The sequence below is a fragment of the Rhinoderma darwinii genome, chromosome 8, assembly GCF_050947455.1.
Source record: "Rhinoderma darwinii isolate aRhiDar2 chromosome 8, aRhiDar2.hap1, whole genome shotgun sequence".
In the NCBI taxonomy this organism is placed as follows: Eukaryota; Metazoa; Chordata; class Amphibia; order Anura; family Rhinodermatidae; genus Rhinoderma; species Rhinoderma darwinii.
In genome coordinates, this window is record NC_134694.1 from 95,938,710 (window position 1) to 95,963,106 (window position 24,397).

At 40.8% G+C, this 24,397-nt stretch overlaps 1 protein-coding gene across 3 annotated transcripts in view; it reads left to right on the forward strand.

Moving 5' to 3' along the window:
• GPC3 (glypican 3) overlaps nucleotides 1–24,397 on the forward strand; it is a 338,054-nt gene that overhangs the window by 228,067 nt on the left and 85,590 nt on the right. For all 3 annotated transcript variants that reach the window (XM_075834383.1, XM_075834384.1, XM_075834386.1), the window contains one exon: nucleotides 17,291–17,447. In XM_075834383.1, coding sequence (XP_075690498.1) covers nucleotides 17,291–17,447 — 157 coding nt within the window. The remainder of the gene's footprint in view (nucleotides 1–17,290; nucleotides 17,448–24,397) is intronic.

A 24,397-nucleotide genomic window follows, 5' to 3' on the forward strand; every position in this document is an offset into this window, starting at 1 on the left:
AGCCAGGGCACTTGTGGTGTCATTTTTCCGTTTCCAGTTACTTCTTGTATATCTGGTATATTTCTCTCTGTGCTTGCTTCTTTTAGATGTGGCCAAAAGTGATGCAGATATTGATTTAAAATTTTTGAGAATTTTTGTATGTTTTTCTAATGTTAAGTCAAACTTGTTACTATTTCACATACATCTGCTTTGTAAATAATAGTACTTTCATCATAAAACGCACAGACACCAATAAAGACATTTTCAAATATACCCTTTTTCAATTTGATACATAGGCTTTACTATACGCCAGTCCTTTTGAGTAAGTTTTCGATTAATAAAGCTTCTAACTGCCCCAGATGTGGTGCAGCGGAAGCAAACTATTTGCACATGTTATGGAATTGTATTAAGATTGCTGATTACTGGGATAGAATTTTTAAAAACATTTTGGAAAAAATAGATCCAGATACAGTGTTTCAACCTCAACTGGTGTTGCTGGGTGATGATTCCAAATTAAAAATTTCTAAGGAAAAAAAATGTGGATTAATAAAACTATTATTTATTGCAAAATTACTAATAGTTAGAAAGTGGATATCTAGCTCCCCACCGGAGTTTAATGCTTGGGTAAATAATGTAAAAATTATAATGAAATATGAGAAAATCTATAATCAAGGCAAACACTGCAAAACCTATTGGGGGGAGTGGTAAGAATTTTTGTTCTTTTTGTTTTTTGTTTTACCAAGATCGGTCTTGAGAGGGTGGGGGGTGGGAGTAGGGGGAAAATGTAAAAATGTGCATAATTGTATTTTCTTTATTCCTTACTTGTATGGAATTTTATATTGTATTGAATAAAAAAATAAAAAAATATACCCTTTTTTTGTTACAGTTCAGTATACTACTCAATAGGAAAATTCCATTTACCCACGGGACCTCAGTTGTTGGAAGATTATAAAATGTCCTGTATTATTAGCAGAGGCAGACACAGACAGCATAGGGTCCCTGTGCAAAAACAGTATATGGACCCCTTGCTATCTAATAGCTCATCATGTTTCTCAAACAGTTCCCCAGTAATTGTGATCTATAGACAGTAGAAAGCTGCTTATAAGATAGAAGTGGTCCTCCCTTAACTACTGTCTTCACAGGTTGCACCAATTATATGTCCGCCACTGACTATTAGGCCTCATGCACACGACCGTAGCCATGTGCATGGCCGTGATTTTCGGGTCGGCCGGCAGCGGAGTGACACCCGCGAGCAACCCGCAAATCGCGGGCCCTGCACATGGCCGCGGCCATTATTTGCTATGAGCCTGGACCACAGAACACGGCCGTAATAAGACATGCCCGTTCTTTCTGCTGTCTGGGCTCCTGGGCCATGCACGGACCGTGGAAACCACGGTCGTGTGCATGGCCCCATAGGAATGAATGGTGCCGCAATTCTCCCATGGATTTTCAGGGGAATTGCGGCCGCAAAAGCACGTTTGTATGCATGGGGCCCAAGAATGGAAATTTCCAGTTAAAATTAAGTTATAAACCAGTTAGCTTTTTTTTTTTTTAATTCTGTGCTGATAAGTTGGCTCCATTTTCTGTTACAGCGCTTCAAATCCCCTGCTTCTCTTCATATAGTCATAGAGCTGAAGTACACTGGCAAATGTTTGTTTGTTTTTTTCACATATCATTCTAACGCACCAGCAATATTCTAGCAGTGTCATTTGTTTCTTCCCAGCTCAGTTGCATCCATACATTTTAAACCCTTTCATTATAAGCAGCTGTGTCATGTGATCTCAGTCTGACCACCAAATAAATCATGTGTAGGCAGGAGGTCAGTCTCTCCTGTGTATCTGACTTCCTGTGGACTACAGGATTATATAATCACTTATCAAATCCCTCCTGGCAGCTCTGAGAACCCTACCGTCCCCACCCAGCCCCACCCTCTTTTTTTCCTCTGTATGTTGCTCCATGCCTATAGTGATGCTGTAGAGATAACTTCTTCCCTATCTAAGGGAGCAGGAGTGCAGTGATAAAATAGGTGAGTCCATGCAATGAAAGCTGCAGAGTTTTAACCCCCCCAACTCACAGAGATTATCTATACTATTTGTGAGTGCTGTGTGCAGAATCTCCAGTGTATTTATAATAGGTGCAGCTTCTCACTGCTCTCCACTGTCCCCTGCTTGCAAGAGCTGACATGTAGAAATCTATCACAAGTAGGAGGCAGATGAGACTGGCTGAAGCGGCATCACATAGAGATACACTCAGACTCTGCAGTGTTAAGTTACAGAAGTTCTATGCCACTGATCTATCACTTGCTGCACTTAGATAGGACTTAGAGCAGAGCAAGTGCAGTGTCATGAGAATCTGCCCCCTCTGCCTCTTTAAAGCCAGAGGCATGATTGGAAATGTAGGCTTCATTAGGGGAACCGTATCAGAGGAGAAGAAGGAAACAAGATGGCAGGCAACCCATAAATGACACAAAAACTAAAACAAGTATACACAAAGCATACACAAGAGCCTCTACATTATTATTATTTAATAAAAGCCTATGCTGCACTATATAGGCAAAAAAATTAATTGCTGGAGTGCTTGTTACATTAAACTTCTGTCTGCCTCAGCCATCGGGGAGAGTTTAGTTTCTGACTGCATAGGAGATGTCAATAATTCCTTTGATAGAGAGGAGCGTTCTGATGTGTGTGAGCACTCCTGTTGATCTCCATTTGAAGGGGCACCACTATTGAGCTGCTATTATACCATTCACTATAACAGCATTAAAACATTTTTCCAATTCCTGACTGTAGATGATGAATCTGCTTTAGTTAATACATCCGCAATACGTATAACAAGTGATAATGTACTTAGTGCAAATGAAATTCATAGTCTAAAGGAATGGTCAGTAAATAAACCGGCACCTTGGCAGTCCTTGAATTTGTTATTTCTAAATACATCTTTATATAAGTTACGTCCCTTTTACTACCACCAGTTAAACCAGGTTTGTGTATTTTTAGGTAAACACGGCATACCACTGGCCATGAAAAATTAATAACCTATATTTAAATAAAGGATGGATTACTGCACTGCTGTGAGGTTATAATTAGTGCCCGGTGTGAAGTGGGTTTATTTATTCCATCTAGTTTATTTTAAATATCTTGTAAAAATTGCTCACCACGCGGCAGGATCCAATGGCTCCATTTCTCAGCCAATTTTCCTACAACAGACACTTGTGTCAAGTATGTTTAACGTCCAGGAAGTAAATGCCCAAAGCCTCTCAAGATTTATATTTCAACATCATCTCTCTTCAGGTTCCATGTGTAATTACTATTACCAGGGATAATAAAAAAGCTTAATAAATCAAAACACAAGTGTGAAAACATAAAACATTACAATACACATTTCCTTTGAAGATTTGTCTTTGTTATACCTATAATAATTCTTATAAATGACTCTCAGGAAGGTAATTAATATCTGGGAAATGTGTCCCTTGGTAGTTTTGGACTGGGTTGTACTATTCTTGTGTCGTATTAATAAAATACTTTTAGGTTAGATGTCTTAACCACCTTGTCTGCTTGACGTATTGCATTGTAAAAACAATATGGGGTGTAAGCAAACCGTATTTATATATTATGGGATTCTCTGGGGACTATGTCTTTTGGGGTAAATTATTATAGTGGATACACAACTTTGGTTGATAGGCAGAGGTGTTTCTTATTGCTCAGAAGTATGGGCTTAGGGGGGCTTCCAGTGGCGTAACTACCGCCGTAGCAGCAGTAGCGGCTGCTACGGGGCCCGCGGCATGAGGGGGCCCGTGTCGCCCGCCGGCACGGGCCCCCACCATGGCCGGAGGCTCCGCTAGCAGCCGCTATGACTGCTACAGCGGGACACCACTGAACAGTACGGCAGAGCAGGGAGGTATCTCCCCGCTCTGCCATTAAACAAAAGACATGTATTCCCTATCCACAGGATAGGGGATACATGTGTGATCGCTGGCACTGATAGGGAGAACGGGGGACTGAAAGTCCCCTGAAGTTCTCCATCACAAACCTCGGACTTCCGGGGTCTGTGTCGGCAGCTCCGGAGAAATTAATGGAGCGCCGGTCACGCTTGTGCGCATGCGTGACCCGCGCTCCTTTCATTTTTAATGAGCTGCGCAGACGCCGGAAGTCAGAGGTTAGTCATGGAGAACTGTTCTCCCTATCAGTGCCAACGATCACACATGTATCCCCTGTCCTGTGGAGAGGGGATACATGTCTTTTATTAGGACACACTGTAGGTCGCATTTTTTTGGGAGGGAGACGCTGTATGGCGTTCCCTACAGGGGGGCTGTATGGCGTTCCCTACAGGGGGGGACACTGTATGGCGTTCCCTACAGGGGGGGGACGCTGTATGGTGTTCCCTACAGGGGGGTGCTGTATGGCGTTCCCTACAGGGGGGGCTGTATGGCGTTCCCTACAGGGGGGGCTGTATGGCGTTCCCTACAGACCCCCCCTGTAGGGAACTCCATACAGACTCCCTGTAGGTAACGCCATACAGTCCCCCCTGTAGATAACGCCAGACAGCCCCCTCTGTAGGGAACGCCATACAGCCCCCCCGTAGATAACGCCATAGAGCCCCCCTCTAGATAACGCCATACAGCCCCCTCTGTAGATAGCACCATACAGTCCCCCTCTAGATAACGCCATACAGCCCCCTCTGTAGATAGCACCATACAGTCCCCCTCTAGATAACGCCATACAGCCCCCTTTGTAGATAGCACCATACAGTCCCCCTCTAGATAACGCCATACAGCCCCCTCTGTAGATAGCACCATACAGTCCCCCTGTAGATAACGCCATACAGCCCCCTGTAGATAATGCCATACAGCCCCCCTGTAGATAGCGCCATACAGTCCCCCTGTAGATAACGCCATACAGACCCCCTGTAGATAACGCCATACAGTCCCCCCTCTAGATAATGCCATACAGCCCCCCTGTAGATAGCGCCATACAGCCCCCCTGTAGATAGCACCATACAGCCCCGTGTAGATAGCGCCATACAGCCCCCCTGTAGATAGCGCCATACAGCCCCCCTGTAGATAGCGCCATACAGTCCCCCTGTAGATAACGCCACACAGCCCCCCTGTAGATAGCGCCATACAGCCCCCCTGTAGATAGCGCCATACAGCCCCCTTGTAGATAGCGCCATACAGCCCCCCTGTAGATAGTGCCATACAGCCCCCCCTGTAGGGAACGCCATACAGTCCCCCCTGTAGGGAACGCCATACAGTCCCCCCTGTAGGGAACGCCATACAGTCCCCCCCTGTAGGGAACGCCATACACCCCCCCTGTAGGGAACGCCATACAGCCCCCCCGCAGATAACGCCATACAGCCCCCCCGTAGATAACGCCATACACCCCCCCGTAGATAACGCCATACAGTCCCCTCTGTAGATAGCGCCATACAGCCCCCTCTGTAGATATCTACAAAGGGGGCTGTATGGCGTTATCTACAGGGGGGCTGTATGGCGTTATCAAAAGGGGGGGTTTGTAAAAAAGACACTATCTACAAGGGGGGGGGGGGTTGTGTGACACCCGGGGTAGGGGGGGCCCCAGTCAAAAGTTTGCTATGGGGCCCAGTCTTTCCTAGTTATGCCCCTGGGGGCTTCCTAGTACTGGTACCTACAGTGGTGCTTGAAAGTTTGTAAACCCTTCAGAATTTTCTATATTTCTGCATAAATTTGACCTAAATCAGATTTTCACACAAGTCCAAAAAGTAGATAAAGAGTCTTAATAAAAGGACCAAGAGGGCAGACCTGGGGGCCTTCATTAGGACTCCAGGCTGTCATGACAACCATTGATACCACTCAATCACGTCGTGAAGGGGGCGATGGAGTAACAGAGGGTCCCCCTCTGTCCATAGCAACCACTGCATATATCCAATTTATATCTGACCCCGGCCGTTAGCTTGCATTTTAAGCTGATACCGGCCTGTGAGCCCACTCCATACATCCCCCTCCTGACTATGACGTAGATATACGTAAAATGTTAGGAAGGGGTTATAAATCTAATCACTGCAAAAGCATGGAAAAATCTGCATGAGTTAAGCTGTGTTCATATTGTCGTCATGGGATCCAGGATGTATATGACAGGTCTGTTTTGATCCGTTTTTTAACAGATCCTAATAAATCCCATTGACTTCTAATGGGTCTGTCATGTTTACTTCTTTTGCTTTTTTTGTGCAGAATTGGGCAGCACAAACCTGACCCAATGAAACCATGATGCCAGCGTGAACAGAGTTTTAACATTCTTTTTTTCTGCGCCCTTTGAAGTAGGGCTGCATGTGAAAATATTCTACCTATGCATACGATTAAATCCTCTCATAGCTCAGTCATGTGATTAGGTACGGGTAAGTTAAATGGCATTTCACAACAGTCTAAAGTTGAAAACAGCTGATCAGCTGCCACTATGCTCCAAAAATGAGTGCACCCCCCGCAATCGTCCAGTCCTCTGTATGTTTATCACTTTTTATTTTTTACCAATAACTACTTTGCTTCATCATTGCTGTTTCCTCTTATTGTAGACCTACAACTCTCATCAGATTTTGCAACATTTGGCCTGTACTCAGGTTATGTCCGGTGGTAAATGATAGAAATGCCACAGGGCAATCCTCAATTTAGTTGCATTGGCTGCAGTTCAGAGCTACTTGATAGGACTGGTGGTGCGTACTTGGATCCTAGATTTCACTTTGATCAGGGAGCAGGAAAGAGATATTTAGTATGTGTAAAAGTGTCCACACGTGCTGGCAGAAGTAGCAACCTTTATTGCAAATTTCTCTAACAAATAGGTGTTGAAATTATTCTTTGTAGTAATTTACAATCTCTAGCTCTGGTAATATTATTAGAATAATACATAGATAGATAGATAGATAGATAGATAGATAGATAGATAGATAGATAGATAGATAGATAGATAGATAGATAGATAGATAGATAGATAGATAGATAGATAGATAGATAGATAGATAGATAGATATGAGATAGATAGATAGATAGATAGATAGATATGAGATAGATAGATAGATAGATAGATAGATAGATAGATAGATAGATAGATAGATAGATAGATAGATAGATAGATAGATAGATAGATAGATATGAGATAGATAGATAGATAGATAGATAGATAGATAGATAGATAGATAGATAGATAGATAGATAGATAGATAGATAGATATGGGATAGATAGATAGATAGATAGATAGATAGATAGATAGATAGATAGATAGATAGATAGATAGATAGATAGATAGATAGATAGATATTCAATATATAGAAAATACAAATATAAAGTATATATTTTATATGTAATAAATGCTCTAAAGCCTCATGCACACGACCGTGAATTTGCAGCCATATACTAGCCGCAATTGCGGTTAGTATAGAACACATGCTATCCTATGCGCCAATGCACACGACCATGGTTTCCACGGTCCGTGCATTGCCCGAAGTCCGGACCACAAAAAAAATATGACGTCATTATATGGTCCACAATTGTGGTCCGGGCACATTGAAGTCAATGCACAATTGCGGATTTCCTGCGGATGCCGTAATCACGGACCATGCACACCTCTATGGTCGTGTGAATGAGGCCTTAATCTAACAATCTAGATTATCAAACATTCTGGATTATTGAAATGACAGAAAATGCGGTTTATAATGAAATATTCTGCTGCCAGTTTGTTCTTAATCAGACAAGTATTTTAACTCTTAATCTATTTTCAGTCTTCCGCCGTTTTACAGGTTTCCACATCCAGGTCTCTGCATCCAGTCTCCAGAGAACAAAGAAACCTTATTTAACCCTATGTTAAATTCTCCTTCCTACTATTACTGGCCTCCAATCTAATACTGAATTACACAAATGATATTTAAAATGAGTTTGAAGCAGAATAATTCTGTTTTATTTCCAGGCTAAAGTTCTAATTTCATAAATGTTCAGTTTTAATCTCTCACAAATTACACGACTGTCTCCATGAATTTTCCACTAGACTTGAACTTTGTGACCTATGACCACAAACTATCTATCTATCTATCTATCTATCTATCTATCTATCTATCTATCTATCTATCTATCTATCTATCTATCTATCTATCTATCTATCTATCTATCTATCTATCTATCTATCTATCTATCTATCTATCTATCTATCATCTATCCATCCATCCATCCATCTAACCCCCTCTTTGTCTGTAGGATCTGGTAAACTAGGGTTAATGGCTTTTGCATTCTACCGAGGCAAATATAGCAGACATAGCAGACACAGCCTAAAAAAATCCCCCTGAAATGTAATAAATCCCTGTTTTGCAACCTCTGACCATTTATTTTTTTAATGTTTTCACAATGGATGTCAGGACATTTTAGGAAATTCAGCCTGTGTCTCATATAGGGAATGAATGGATTAAATAAAATAGTGTTTGAAGTGGACTGAGCTATTTCTGGAAGGCAAGTGATTTGGTTCAAACCTGCCAGAATGGGGATTAGGATGAGGTTCACAGTTTGAAATGTAAAGAATATAATCCAAATATAACATTTATGATCGTTTGGACAATGGTTCACAGTGTTCTTTTGCTGTACAATGTTTCATTGTATTAAAAGAGTGAGCAACTGAATGATCAACTTCCTAATGGCAGATCTACCTGGCAGGGGTGGAACAAGCTCTCTTGGTGCCCAAGTCAAAGACTTCAAATTGCACCTCCCAAAAAATGTGTTAAATTCCAAGTCATAGCTGTCGGTTCACTTGACACTTATGCTATTCTGATATCCCGCTGACACAGTGGGTTGTGATGTTCATGTTGCTAAATCTTCATGTGGGATTATCAAGGCCTTATTTCTAGAGGTGCTTATAGGTGTCCATACATGGCGCAATATGTTGCACTGTAGATACATATGATAATTTCGTTGAACGCTGCATGTCTACCTTTACAGCCAAAGTGCCTGAGATGATTGCTTAATTTCAATAAGGTTTTCATGCTAAGTTAGAGCATATCACTAGGGCATGCCATAATCGATCATTGAGGTCCAAAAGTTAGGACCTCTAAGTCTATGACTATATATCTCTCTCTATCTTTATTTATCTTTTTATTACAATTTTTCCGTTTTCTTCATATTGTTTTTTTTTTCCTTCTAATCTTAGTTTAGTTGTTCTTTTGTTTTAGTTTTTTTGTATCTTTTTCTTTTATACACTACCGTTCAAAAGTTTGGGGTCACCCAGACAATTTTGTGTTTTCCATGAAAACTCACACTTATATTTATCAAATGAGTTGCAAAATGACTAGAAAATATAGACAAGGTTAGAAATAATGATTTTTATTTGAAATAAAAATTTTCTCCTTCAAACTTTGCTTTCATCAAAGAATGCTCCATTTGCAGCAATTACAGCATTGCAGACCTTTGGCATTCTAGCTGTTAATTTGCTGAGGTAATCGGGAGAAATTTCACCCCATGCTTCCAGAAGCCCCTCCCACAAGTTGGATTGGCTTGATGGGCACTTCTTGCGTACCATACGGTCAAGCTGCTCCCACAACAGCTCTATGGGGTTGAGATCTGGTGACTGCGCTGGCCACTCCATTACAGATAGAATACCAGCTGCCTGCTACTTCCCTAAATAGTTCTTGCATAATTTGGAGGTGTGCTTTGGGTCATTGTCCTGTTGTAGGATGAAATTGGCTCCAATCAAGCGCGGTCCACAGGGTATGGCATGGCGTTGCAAAATGGAGTGATAGCCTTCCTTTTTTCAAAATTCCTTTTACCTTGTACAAATCTCCCACTTTACCATCACCAAAGCAACCCCAGACCATGACATTACCTCCACATGCTTGACAGATGGCGTCAGGCACTCTTCCAGCATCTTTTCAGTTGTTCTGCATTTCACAAATGTTCTTCTGTGTGATCCAAACACCTCAAACTTCGATTCCTCTGTCCATAACACTTTTTTCCAATCTTCCTCTGTCCAATGTCTGTGTGCTTTTTCCCATATTAATTTTTTCCTTTTATTAGCCAGTCTCAGATATGGCTTTTTCTTTGCCACTCTGCCCTGAAGCCAGCATCCCGGAGTCGCCTCTTCACTGTAGACGTTGACACTGGCATTTTGCGGGTACTATTTAATGAAGCTGCCAGTTGAGGACCTGTGAGGCGTCTATTGATCAAACTACAGACTCTAATGTACTTGTCTTGTTGCTCAGTTGTGCATCGGGGCCTCCCTCTTCTCTTTCTACTCTGGTTAGAGCCTGTGTGTGCTGTCCTCTGAAGGGAGTAGTACACACCGTTGTAGGAAATCTTCAGTTTCTTGGCAATTTCTCGCATGGAATAGCCTTCATTTCTAAGAACAAGAATAGACTGTCGAGTTTCACATAAAAGCTCTCGTTTTCTAGCTATTTTGAGAGTTTAATCGAACCCACAAATGTAATGCTCCAGATTCTCAACTAGCTCAAAGGAAGGTCAGGTTTAGAGCTCCTCTAAACAGCAAAACTGTTTACAGCGGTGCTAACATAATTGCACAAGGGTTTTCAAGTGTTTTCTAATCATCCATTAGCCTTCTAACACAGTTAGCAAACACGATGTACCATTAGAACACTGGAGTGATGGTTGCTGGAAATGGGCCTCTATACACCTATGTAGATATTGCATTAAAAAACAGACGTTTGCAGCTAGAGTAGTCATTTAGCACATTAACAATGTATAGAGTGTATTTCTGATTAATTTACTGTTATCTTCATTGAAAAAAACTGTGCTTTTCTTTAAAAAATAAGGAAATTTCTAAGTGACCCTAAACTTTTGAACAGTAGTGTATTTTTAACACCACTAATTTACCTCTAGGGGGAGCTCACTGCATACTGGTTTAAACAGCTGTCATAAATCTCAATACTTGCTATATAACTCAATGTGCAAAAAGCTACCCCTAGTGGCCCATGCAAGCAGAACACATCAAATTATTTATTTTATGGCTATATGCCCATTGGGCTGGAGGAGCCAGGGTCATGTCAGGGTGGAGGAGATGAGCCACCAAAGACATGAAAAGAGGAGTGTGGGAATGTGGGCAGCTCTACTGAGCGATCAAATTAGGTGCAGGAGCAAGCATGTGAAGCTGCATTTTACAGCATGCTGACCCTCTGCCGGCATTATGTATAGGGAAATCATTTCTTGGGCAAAATGTTCCTCCAGTTGTTTTCTCTTCTTGCTATATACTGATTTGTTGGAATTTTTTGTGACTGTGTAACAGCCACTGCTCTATAACTAAGAGCTGTAGTGTAAAGGAAACGCTCATTAGACCTCTCAACCCAAACTACAAGTTTAACCAACCGCTCAGATACAAAAAAACAGTTATTGTAATTTGCGTGTGTGTCCCACACACCTGAGGTTTAACGGTGCCCTAGGCAGGTGCCTACCCCATCTGCCTCCTGTCCTGGCCATTCTGCCTTGTTATTCAGTGGTATCGGATTAGGATATGTAGTGCAGCAGTGACTCACACTGTACCTCCTAATTGTATTGTTTTTACGCAAATCAGCACGTGAAAGGGTTTGGGACTAGTAAAATTTATGTAAAAAGGGGCATTTCTATGTCATTTTGGAGTTGTTCCTGGTCAGCATGTGTCAGAGTTTAAATTGTCCCGCAATTTCTACCTCAATGTTGAGAGGTATGTTGCATAATTTGTCATTTATGAGTCCGGTAAAGCTGGGTGAGAGCTCCTGTAAGATGTAATGGAAGCTTTCCTAGAAACATATAAAACAATATAACTGGACGACTTACCTACAAACAAGTGCTGAGGTATTTGGTTATATTTAAAGAAATAGTGAGGAAAAAATACTCTAATCATAATTGAATGAGTTTCAGTGAAATTGTATTTTTGTTTGTACAACATCAAGTTTTCTGCTTCATTTTGAGATGTCCAAATGTAGTGGATGAAGCAGACTCATTGTCATGACATTATCAAGCTACCAGCTTGTGGTATACTGGCTGTGAAAAATGATAGTGCCACATGAACTGTGCCCTTACAACTTTTACATGGAAACTATATGTTTATGACATGTCATAGTTCAAGTCAGTAAAAAAATTCTGAGTAACTTTGCATATACTTTTTATTACTTATCTTGTACAATAAGGGTATGTGCACACACACTAATTACGTCCGTAATTTACGGACGTATTTCGGACGCAAGTCCCGGACCGAACACAGTGCAGGGAGCCGGGCTCCAAGCATCATACTTATGTACGATGCTAGGAGTCCCTGCCTCGCTGCCGGACAACTGTCCCGTACTGTAATCATGTTTTCAGTACGTGATAGTTGTCCTGCAGCGAGGCAGGGACTCCTAGCATCGTACATAAGTATGATGCTTGGAGCCCGGCTCCCTGCACTGTGTTCGGTCCGGTACTTGCGGCCGAAATACGTCCGTCAATTACGGACGTAATTAGTGTGTGTGCACATACCCTTATTCACTTAAACCTTTTCTTCTCTAGTCACATTCAAAGCTATATTAGGCTTCTTTGCTGCAGTGCATTGTGGGATTTAACATGACAATTAGGCCAGTTTCATACAGGCACATTCTCAGGGGGGGAATCTATGATGCTGTTAGTTTGGGTCAATAGACCCACTGTCTGGCCAAGATTTGTGGTCGTATTATCATCATGTGAAACTGGCCTAATGCAGTAAAAGCTGTTAGGCTCTATTCACACAACAGGGTCTGAGTGTCGGCCGATAAAAACTGCCGTTTTGGACCGTTTTCCCCGGCCATTTTGCATCCGTTCCGATTCCGTTCCGGCCGTGTTGCCGTTTTTAACGGCCGATTTTGACCCGTTTTGCATCCATTTTTTTCCCCTGTTCGTTTTAAAATTGGATGAATTTCATTTGTAATTTTTTTTGCCACATACTTCCTTCTGTAGATAGTGCCACACACTGCCCTCTGTAGATACTGCCACAGCCCCCCTGTAGGTAGTGCCACACAACCCCTGTAGGTAGTGGCACACAGCCCCCTGTCGGTAGTGCCACACAGCCCTTAGGCTAGATTCACACCACCGTGTTGCACCCATGTAGGACCCGTTTTCACGGATCCCTCATAGACTTTAGTATTTAATATTAGACTTTAATATTTGAAAACGGAAGAAAATTAAAACGGTTAAAACAGCCGTGTGAACGGCCCCATTGAAATACATGTGACGTATACTACGGTCGTGTGAATAAGCCCTTAAATTGTACCTCCAGTTGTGATCTCCCGTCTGACCTGACATCAGTTGTGGAGAGACATTCCTGCACGCTGGGCGGTACAGTTGATATCGCAATTATATGACACTTGGAGAGTGTCTTGCATGGGTCCAATTCTAATTGCCATGGCTAATAAACCATCCAGCACGTAGGAGCGTCTCTCCATGCCCGATGTCATGTCAGGCAATATATCACAAGGTACCCTTTAAGTCACATATACAACAGCAAAGTGCAGATTAACTGCATTCTGTTTCGAATGGAAACCAAACAAGTTTTGACAGAATTTCTGTATATGTATGTGGTAAAGCATGTCTGTACAGTTAGTACAAAATAAATAAAGCAAAGCCATTTCTTACAATTATATCCCTGTATAAATTCTGCATTAGGGCTCATACATATAGCACTGCCGTATGCACTGACTCGTATGGCGGTTCACAGACTGTACTACGGGCCTGCATGACAAATCTGTACAGAATCTGCGAGCTGATGTGATGTTCCGCCATGAGGCTCTTCTGCAGAAACTTTGCTGTAAGGCTGAATTCACATTGTGTTTGCAGTGTCCGCTTGGCGTGAGAGCCGGGAAAGCTTCCGGTGTATAGGCCAAACATATCCATAGGCCCCCTTTCACCTGACGGAGGCCAAAAGAGTGCTCTTTATGCCTCTGTCGGACTGTTAGACGACGGTATACTTCACGGTATTCTACACAGAGACATCCGGCAAAAAATAAGTCTAAATATAAGCTACAGAATCCTACAGTCATAGTAACAATGAGCAGTTTGTGTAGTCCAACTTTCTACTGATTCGTCGAGGTAGAGAAAAGTATTTGACTGAGTACGTGAATACTGGGTCCTGCTTCCAACTCCTCCGCAGGGAATTTCGCAGAAGCATTTGATTTAATGACAATTTAGGAATTGTTTTTCTCCACTGTTGGACACATTCTATACTTTGTTACTACAACAATTCTTAGAAATATTTGCTTTTGATTGAATCCATGCATATTTGGACCGAGCTTGAAAGGTTGCCTTGCAATAAAGCAGAAGGGAACTTAAAAGAACATGTGCTGCAGGGATGAAGCTGTTTGTGAATGAAAACAATTCAAGTTCTTCTTCGCTGCACTGGCACAGCTAGGAAATGGGTCTCAAGCCAAACTAAAATTATCACCTCTATAGTTAAACAGTTCATCTTAAAGGAGACGTTTTTATTAACTTGAAGCTACACTTTGACAAATGTCACAAATATAAAATTTAGTATCTCTCTGATATATGTTCAAAAGTCTTTTTTTTTTGCTCTTTTCACTGACTTGACAGTTCGTTTTTACTTTATACAGCACACTTTTTTTTTTATACCTGGAAACTGTCAACAAGCAGGTCGTATTTTAGCATATACAAATACAATTAATATGTGAATACCTAATACTTGTTTTGGATATTCATGCATTAGGGATCAGGGCATGGAAGTGGTTCCATATTATATAGGTAACATAGTTTAAACTATAGGTAATAGTTTTTAACAGTAATTCCCAACCTTTTTACAATGGAGGAACCCCCTGTAAACATTTCCTACCTGGGGAACCCCTACAACTACTCCATCCCTTTTGTAAAAGTGACATCTAACCAGGTTACAGAGGATACAAGGATTTCACAGAAACCTTTTGGGAGATAATGTCTTATAATATTTATATAGTATATTATTTTATAAAGTAATTTTTTTATGAACCCAATTCTGGGCAATGATGGGCTAAGGCAAAGCACCACATTTAAAACTTTTTTTTACATGAATTTTTGTTTTACTAATAGTATGTAAGTAAAGAGTATACATTTGACATACATAAACAATAGAATATTACCTATACAACGTTAATACTTCTATAAAACAGTAATACCAGCGGGAAAAAATAAATAAAGAACAAATGTGACGCTATATTAAATAGATAGTGTATTTCTATTATTAGGGGTACGTTTTATAAATGTAGATCTTAAATAAAATAAAAAAATTGTATCATGAGTAGAGTTTAGTCACATATTCTATTGTCTGACAAAATATAACTGCGTATTAAGGGTCAGTTCACACGTTGAGTAAATACTGATCAGAAAAAACGCTCAGAAATTGACCTGCGATGCAGAATTTTATTCTGCAGCATGCGGTCTGCATTCTGTATTCAACGGGGAGGTAAATCCCGCAACAAATAACAGTTGTTGCATTTTATGTGATGGGTTCGCAGCGATTCCACCGCAAAAATGTAACTCAGAAAAAAAAATCTCATACTTACCAAGAAGTCTGTGTGCCTCCCTCCAACGCGGCCTCCTGGGATGATGTTTCATCCCATGTGACCGCTGCAGTCAATCACAGGCTGTAGCAGCGGTCAGATGGGATGAAACATGCCAGGAGGCTGGCCTGGATGATGTCAGAGGGCCGGCCTCCTGGCATGACGCTTCATCTCATGTGACTGCCGCTGCAGCCAGTCACAGGCTGCAGCAGTCTCCTTGGAAGCAGTTTTCCGCAGCGGACATTCTGGGCGAAAAACTGCACCACAGGGCGGATACGCTGCATGCTTTAACGCAGCGTATCCGCCCCGTGTGAACTTAGCCTAAGACTGGATGATATGATCTTTTCAGAAAGACCATTTTCATTTGTCATACTGAGGATATCAACGAATGGAGTAGGTTTTAGATTTTTCCAATATTCTGCAATTTTTTGTCTGGTTGCAATAAGAATATGTAATATTCATTGCTCCTTTTTAGTCCATCCAGCTGTTACCTAGAAGAAACAACTGCTGTAGATCTTGGAGTATGAATTTAATAAAAGGCCAACATTTTTATATACTGTCACAGTAGTGAGTGCTATATTATGTAAGATACATATCATATAGTCATTAGGACTAACATTGGGGCTACATGGCAGCACTTCTCCCTTTTGACTGTACAAAGATGTAAATTGTGCAAATTTTTTGGTGGTCATAAAATCCTCCTGTCGTTCAATGTCTATGTCTAGTTTTAGACCGTAATCTCACACTAACACCATACATATAACACTCAATTATTCTGCATTGAAGACATTAAATAAGCCGTATGTGCACAGTGGCCACACCCACTTATACATAAACCACACCCCCAAACTATGTAAGCTATATACATTTATTGACGTGGTGCATTGCATGTAAGCCTTTCTTCACCCAGGGTGACTTTCCTACATTATATATCTATGACAGCAGATATACCTTGCACCCAAGATGACTACATGACTGTATTGCATAAAGATAGAGCAGAATACCTGCGTAGATAATTTTTGTTTGCTTTCGTCACGTCATATGCTCAAAATAAAATGACAGTGAGGCTCTTGCTTCTAACGTATAGTAATACTTCAGATACCAGTGCTGTGATTGTCCTTCTTATCGCTTGATTGATCTTCATGGAACAGCCAAAAGTGGAATCTATTTCATCCAATGCCCTGGCACCTCCTCCATCTCAACTTTTGGACTGAATTAATTCGAGCCCTTGATGTTCAAGAGTCCTGCAAAGTGCAGTAGCTATTTCCAACTTCTCTATCTCTTGTTTATGCTGTTGTAGCTTCAAACCACTAGAGCTTTGGCCATTGTTAGATTACTATGTTTATTCCCTTTTGAACGGTGGTCTGATGACTGAAGCCACTTACATTTCAAAGTTATGGCACTTGTCCTGAAGAGTCCAGATCTAATCCTGGAGACAGCTGCTCTCTGACCTTGGGCGAGTCCTTTCATGATTCTGTACTTCGGACATTAAGACACAAAGTATTGGCTTGGTACAACTTTTCCATCCATTGTACTGTGTTGATTACTTCATACTAATCTGCAAAACTCTTAACCTGCTCATTGCTGGGGCCAGTAGTACGGTATTCTTCTTTCTATAGTGTAAGCTTGGTTCTCCAGATTTTATGGAGCTTCAAATCCCAAAATTCTGCACTAATATTTTATCATCATGATTTGCTGGGAGACGGGGTTGACATAAACTAGAGGGATCTTGTGTTGACTTCCTTATTTGATATGAATATGATCTGTCTAGTAAACTTTTATTATTGAGGTGGGTGCATTTTTTTATGTGTTGTTTGACTTTTTTTTTAGCTTTTAAGAGGAATGTCAACACAACGACGGAAAAATATCGGAAAAATTGCTGAAGAGGAAGATTCACAAAGTGGTGACTGTGATGATGAAGATGACTGTGAGGATGGATCAGGAAAGAGTGGTTTAAGAATAAGGAATCAGCTGCGCTTTATACCAGGTAAGTCATCTTTTTTACTTTAGTTTTTGTATAGTATAGGAGACCCTATTCTTAAGTAGGTTTTGTTATTTATATATGTTACATATATAGCACTAACCCTTTATACCTTAGTATCATGCGTGTAACTATGGGGGCCGGCAGTAAAGGCTGCCCAACTCCACTCAGAGGAGGATTAGTGATCACTGTGGATGATGGAAGAAGCAATGCAAAGTTGAATGCAGACCAATAAAAGCGGTGAAGACGCATAGCACATCATAATAAATAATCATAAGCTTTTTATATCATGAGCTCACATGCTGCTGAAGGCGATCATAGTAGTGTGGGGCCCCATTTCAAGTTTTGCTATAGGGCTCCTTTGTTACTTGTTACACCTTTGCTTAGCAGCATAAGGCTACATTCACACGAGCATGACAGATTTACGCGCGTAAAAAACACGCGTAAATCTGTCTGTGTGCGCTGCGTTATGCATCAGTGTGCTTTGCGAGTGGCATATGTTTTTCACGCACCCGCAAAGCACATTTAAATTTTTTTTTCCAAAGGAATTGATGCACAAATCATGCCGCATACACGGTTGTTCATCCGTGTGCGGTGCGTGGCTTTCACGCACCTATTGACTTCAATGGGCACGTAGGTGCCTGAAAACGCACCAATATAGGACATGCAGTCAGTTTCTCTCGCTGTGTAAAAACTCACGCATGTGTGAACGGCCCCATTGAAATCAATGGGTCCGTGTGCTGTGCGTGATTTCCACACACAGCACACGGACGAGATTCACGTTCGTGATAATCGGCCCTAAGGTCAATGTTTGTATTCTAATGAATCCCAGCATCATTGTTACCCAAAAATCTTTTTTTCCCATATGCCAGGCACACAGACAAGGGTCAGTTCTCTCGGGAAGCCAGTTATCTTTTCATGTGGTGGGAAAAGGTCATACAAACATATGGATACCGCAAACAAATTGCTTATATTTTCTTAGTTTTAATCAAACCCATGTTACCAATGCTGCAAAGTAGCAGTTCTGGCCATTGCACCCCATTGCTGCCCTCTATATGCCTACTTGGGATCATTTAGGTAGAGGCAAAGGTGGAAAATGTAGTGAGCGGTTTATGTTTGATATTTATTGTCTATTATATCTGTTCTGTCCCGTGTGATGTCGTTATTTTGCCTTAGTAACCATTCGTTTTTTTTACCCTTATTTCAAACCTTTTCTGCATGAGGCTTAGGCATCATTTACACTAGCGTAATATACGCGCGTGCGACGCGCGTGCTTTTCACACGTCTCGTACGCACCTATATTACTCTATGGGGCAGTGCCGACAGTCCGTGAGTTTTGCTCAGCGTGAGTGCGCTGCGTAAAACTCACGACATGTTCTATATTTCAGCGTTTTTCGCGCATCACGCACCCATTGAAGTCAATGGGTGCGTCAAAACCACGCAGGTCGCACGGAAGCACTTCTGTGCGAACTGCGTGAATCGTGCAACAGCTGTCAAACTCTGAATGTAAACAGAAAAGCACCACGTGCTTTTTTGTTTACAAACATCCAAACGGAGTGTCATAATAAGGCGGCTGCGCGAAAAGCACGCAGCCGCGCATCATACACTGATGACACACGCAGCTGTTAAGTGCATTTTGCGCACGCAAAACGCAGCGTTTTTTGCGTGCGCAAAACGCACACGCTCGTGTAAATCAGGCCTAAAGTTAAGGGTCCAGGCAAGTAAAGGGAAAATTCACTCATATATGTTTGTCTGACATTATAGATGTTATACAATGGCTCAGAGCTCAGCCCTCCACCGATGTCTAAAACTATAGAATAAACCTCTTTAGTGCTGTTCACATATTTCCATCAATGGACAATTAGGGGACATTTAAGTTAATGGCACTTTGCATAGAATGTTGTACTAGATTTCCAGTAAAGGAAATGCTGCAGTGTCACAGAAGAAATGCTACAGAAGATCACATCAGTGGATTCAGAGAGCTTGGAAAACCACCAATGTGATCCTTTGACATATATCTATAAGGATCAGTAAAGATTTCACCTTTAAAATAATTGTAATTTATTTATGAAGTAAAAGAAATTGAAGATAATTAATGTCCACATCATGTTATAGTTCATATACATATATTTGACATAAAAAGTTGAGTAACTTTGTAAATACATTGCATTACTTATCTTGTACTGATTTTGGGTGACAGCCTTTACTATATCCAGAGCTGCAATCACAACTATACTGTTTGTCATTGGAAGCAGTCATCAGATACATCCCTAACAGAAAAACTAAGCTCCTACTATACAGTGGAATAGTTACTTTTTCCTATAGTGACGGGGGTAAATACTACACGCCACAAAACGCAAATCAGATTTTGTGCAGGCACTGAACAAGCAGGAAATGCTGGGAAGTTTCAGTTTGGAAGCCTGCACAATTAAGGATGGAGCTCTGAGCTGTAAAGCAAGCTGTAAATGTATTTCCAAGTTAATCAGCTGTTTATGTATGTTAATATTATATTTCGGTTAACTAAAATCAGGTGCATCAAGTTGAAAGTGTATTCATCCTCATGGTTATTTTACTGCAGCAAAGAATAGTTGCCTGCTGTTAATGTTTTTGCTAAGTCACTAGAAGATCAAAAAGGTTATTTCTTTTCTCTCCCAGGGATGGGTAATCACCAAACCAGGAAAAAAACGAAAAACTTTAGTTACTTGGGATCCTATTATACAAAATCTCTGAGCTTTATATGTAGCATGAAACTCTCAGATATTCCATCCCCCAAAACTTTCTGCAGATTCTTTTTCTGTTTTCCAGTCCCCAAAACTTTTCCAATTATGAGACCTCATACACACGACCGTAATAGATTTTACTATCCGCAAATACGGATCCGACGGCTACGGATACACATCTGTAGCCGTCCGCAATTGCGGAAGCTCCCATAGATTTCTATAGGCAAGTCCGTGCCACACTTGCAGACAATAATAGGAGATGTTCTATATTTGGGGATCAATTCTATGGCTCGGACACACATCCGTAAATATACGGAAAGGTGCCTGTGGCCAATAGAAATGAATGGGTCCGTAATTTCATCCGTAATGTTATGTGCAAGGGGCCAAAAAGATAAAATGAACATTAAAAAAAAACAAAACAATACTGTAGCAAGTGGTTAAATATAAAACCCTTATTTATGTCTCAAGAACCTTGCATCCCAATTCAATACCTAACGGCACTTTGACGCCATCCGTAAATTACATAAAAGCAATAACATGCTACTTTCTTTTCAGTACCAAATCTGGAACTTACACATATGTTTTTTTTTGCCATATAAATGTAGGAGAAGAAAACAGCATTGATAAATCTTGAGACTTTTGGCGCAGACATCAATACTGAAATCTTAAAGGCTATGTACACCTTTAGAAATCGCTTTTTTTTTTTTTTAATTATTAAAAATGCCTATCAGTGTGTTTGGTGCATCTTTCTAAATACTTTTTATTAAAAATGATTTTTACTTTTTGAGATACAGCTGCTTTGTATTATGTATACAGAGCAACTGTTTCTAGCGCTGAAACCTGTATCCATCAGGTCAGCGGCACTGACGGATTCAGGATCGAGCTGTTACCGATCACATCTAAGTTCATAACTTAGATGTGATCGATCACAGGTGGATCCGCAGGACCCGCTTTTACTGAACCCATCAGTGCTGCAGACCTGACGGATTCTGCTGTTCTGTATACAGGCAACAAAGCAGCTGTATCTCAAAAAGTAAAAATAATTTTTAATAAAAAATATTTGGAAAGCTGCACCAAACACACTGATATACATTTTTTTTTAAATTATTTCAAAGGTGTACATAGCCTTTAAAGAAAAAAATATATATTCTGTCGATAGTTTCATATAATGAATTTTTTGAGTAGTTGTTGCTGTTGCTGCTTATATGCGTCAAATACTGTATGACGCCAATAGCATTTTTGTTCCATGAACACCAATTACTTGTTGTATTAGGGGAATTTATAATTTTAGATCGTTTTCGTGCTTATGGTAAAAGCGTCTATAAATGTGGTAATCTGGGGTTTGGCGCTCGGCCCTGGATCTCATGATCTCATGAGAATTTGGCACCACCCTATGGTCCAAGTCCAGCTGTTGAAATAAAGAGTTACATTACCATGTAAAACTGTTGCAAACACATTTTTTTCTTTTTGACCCCATAACCTTGTTCTTGTTCCTTTCTTAAACACCAGGCTTACCATATGTGTCTGTCTTTTTAACTTGGGAGCAATAGTCATTTTCTTAAAAACTTGGATTTATCTTCCAGTGTTTTGAGGGTGACCTTTGGGTATGTCTTCTAATGACATGGGACCACTTAAAGTAGTGATTTAAGCAAACTTGTAAAGTGTCAAGCCTAAAAGTTTGTAAGCGACTATAAACATATGCTAGTAAGCAGTCAATGCTAAGAAATTCATTATTATGTTACCCTAGTGAAATAACAAAGCTTACAGGGATATTTTTATGGTGAAGTTTTTATTATTTCCAACATCTGTAGTGCATGATTGTGTATCCAAAACAGATAATCTAACAGAAAGAAATAATTAATATGCCTTAATATATTATGTGTGTGACATTGAATATATATATATGTATATTTATGCCAAGCCAAAGTTTAATTAAAACTTACCACAAGAATTTTCACTGGTGGTACACTTTCACAGGTTATTTGAGATCAAAGATTGCCAACTTTTGACAAGTTTGATTACGTTTTATAAAGTGAACATGTCTACGAAATCAACACTTTGGGCAAAACCTATACACTGTGTTATGTCTAGTATAACACCTGAGGGGGCGGCGCATGACACAGGCATTCAAAGAACGTAAAAGAGAGTTCCTGTGTCTTAGACCCTAATCTAGGCATAACACAGTAAGGCCAGATTCATATGAACGAGTGTAAACTCGGATGTGAAAAACTTCCATCCATGTCCGACGTTGTTTTAACGGCCGTCACACGGACGTATACTACGGTTGTCTGAATTCGGCCTAAGGCAGATTTGCTATTTCTGTCTTTCTTCGTGCTTGCTTATTCTGGATATGTGGGTTTTAATTTAGTGTGATCTATTAATCTGGCGCACGTCAATATATACATTTTGAACATCGTCCCTTGTGCCACAATGCGCCAAAACGCCTTCCTATTTTCTAAGTTTAGACACCAAAATGTCGAGAGTGGCACAAACATCTGTTCTTTTTGGTGCAAACAAATAATAAATTTCAGGCGAAAAAATATGACAAAAAGAGGCGAACCTGATGCTCCAAAACCGGCGCAAACATAATAATAATAAATCTTCCCCAGTTTATTAATTTTGCCCAGAGTGTTACTTTAAAGGGGTATTATGATTGTCAGCTTATTAATTGTATAATAAAAAAGATATAACCTTTTTAAATATATTTTCTATATAAATTATTTACAGTTTTTAAGATCTCTCTATGTTTTCATTTAATGGGAATCTTTATTTTTGACTTCCACAGGATGTGTCCTGGTCATGGGATGGACACACAGGTGCATGACTCATCACAGTATGTGTATCAGCGTTGTATGCTGTAAGGCTGGGTTCACACGACCATGTTACGTCCGTAATGGACGGAACGTATTTCGGCCGCAAGTCCCGGACCGAACACACTGCAGGAAGCCGGGCTCCTAGCATCATAGTTATGTACGATGCCAGGAGTCCCTGCCTCTCCGTGGAACTACTGTCCCGTACTGAAAACATGATTACAGTACGGGACAGTTGTCCCACAGCGAGGCAGGGACTCCTAGCATCGTACATAACTATGATGCTAGGAGCCCGGCTCCCTGCACTGTGTTCGGTCCAGGACTTCCGGACGAAATACGTTCCGTCCATTACGGACGTAACATGGTCGTGTGAACCCAGCCTAAGAGCCATGCACCTTGGTGTGGAATTTTTAACCTCTGGAAGTAAACAATAAAGTTTGCATTCAATGATATCAAGCAGAGATGTTTTAAACTATGAAGAAACTATACAAAACAGTATATTGGAAAATTGTATACTTTTTTTTATTATCCATTGAATAAGCTACATTTATGAAACTACACTCCTCAACATTCAAATTGCAACACCCAGAAGGAATAGTTTTGGAATTGTTGAAATCACGGGATGGATAGACATGTTAATGATATGCAAGTATTAAAAAAATGGAAATAAAATATTGCAAACATCTTGATTTATTCAGTATCGAGTATGATCACCACGCGCAGAAATACACGCACTTACATGCCTTGGTATGCTATCAGTGAGGTTACTAATGGTTGTCTGAGGAATGTTATGCCACGCTGAATGCACTTGGGCACCCAAATCATCAAGATTGGCTGCTGGCAGCTCCCGTTGCAATTGCCGACCAATGACTTCCCAGATGTGCACAATGGGAGACAAGTCCGGAGACGTCGCAGGCCATGGTACGCAGGCTGCTTACAGTAGCACGAGTAATATGCGGCCTGGTGCTGTCATGTTGAAAAACGGCTTCTGGGATACTTCGAAGAAATGGCGTAGTCGACTATGCTATTGATTCCGTCAAAACGACGGAACCCTTGCACAACTGACACAAACGGAAACCATTTGCACCGGATCCGTGAGCATTGAAATCCATAGTGATGGGAACGAAAACCTATGGTTTCCATTTGTGTCTGTCAGGGCTCCGTTCCAACGGGAAGCTCCGACGGGAACGTCAGAACGGAGCCCTAGCGACACCTGCTACTTCCTTAATTTGCATAATCTTACGGCTTGCCCTTCTTGGTGCTGCAATTTCAATGTTAGGAGTGTATAATTCCTCTTTAACAGATTTAAGGGTGTAACTACAAAGATAGCAGGCATAGCAGCTGCCATGGGGCTCACCAGCTTCGGGTGCCTTCCTACATGATCAAAGAAAACAAATAAAAATCATTAGTATACCTGTAAACCAAT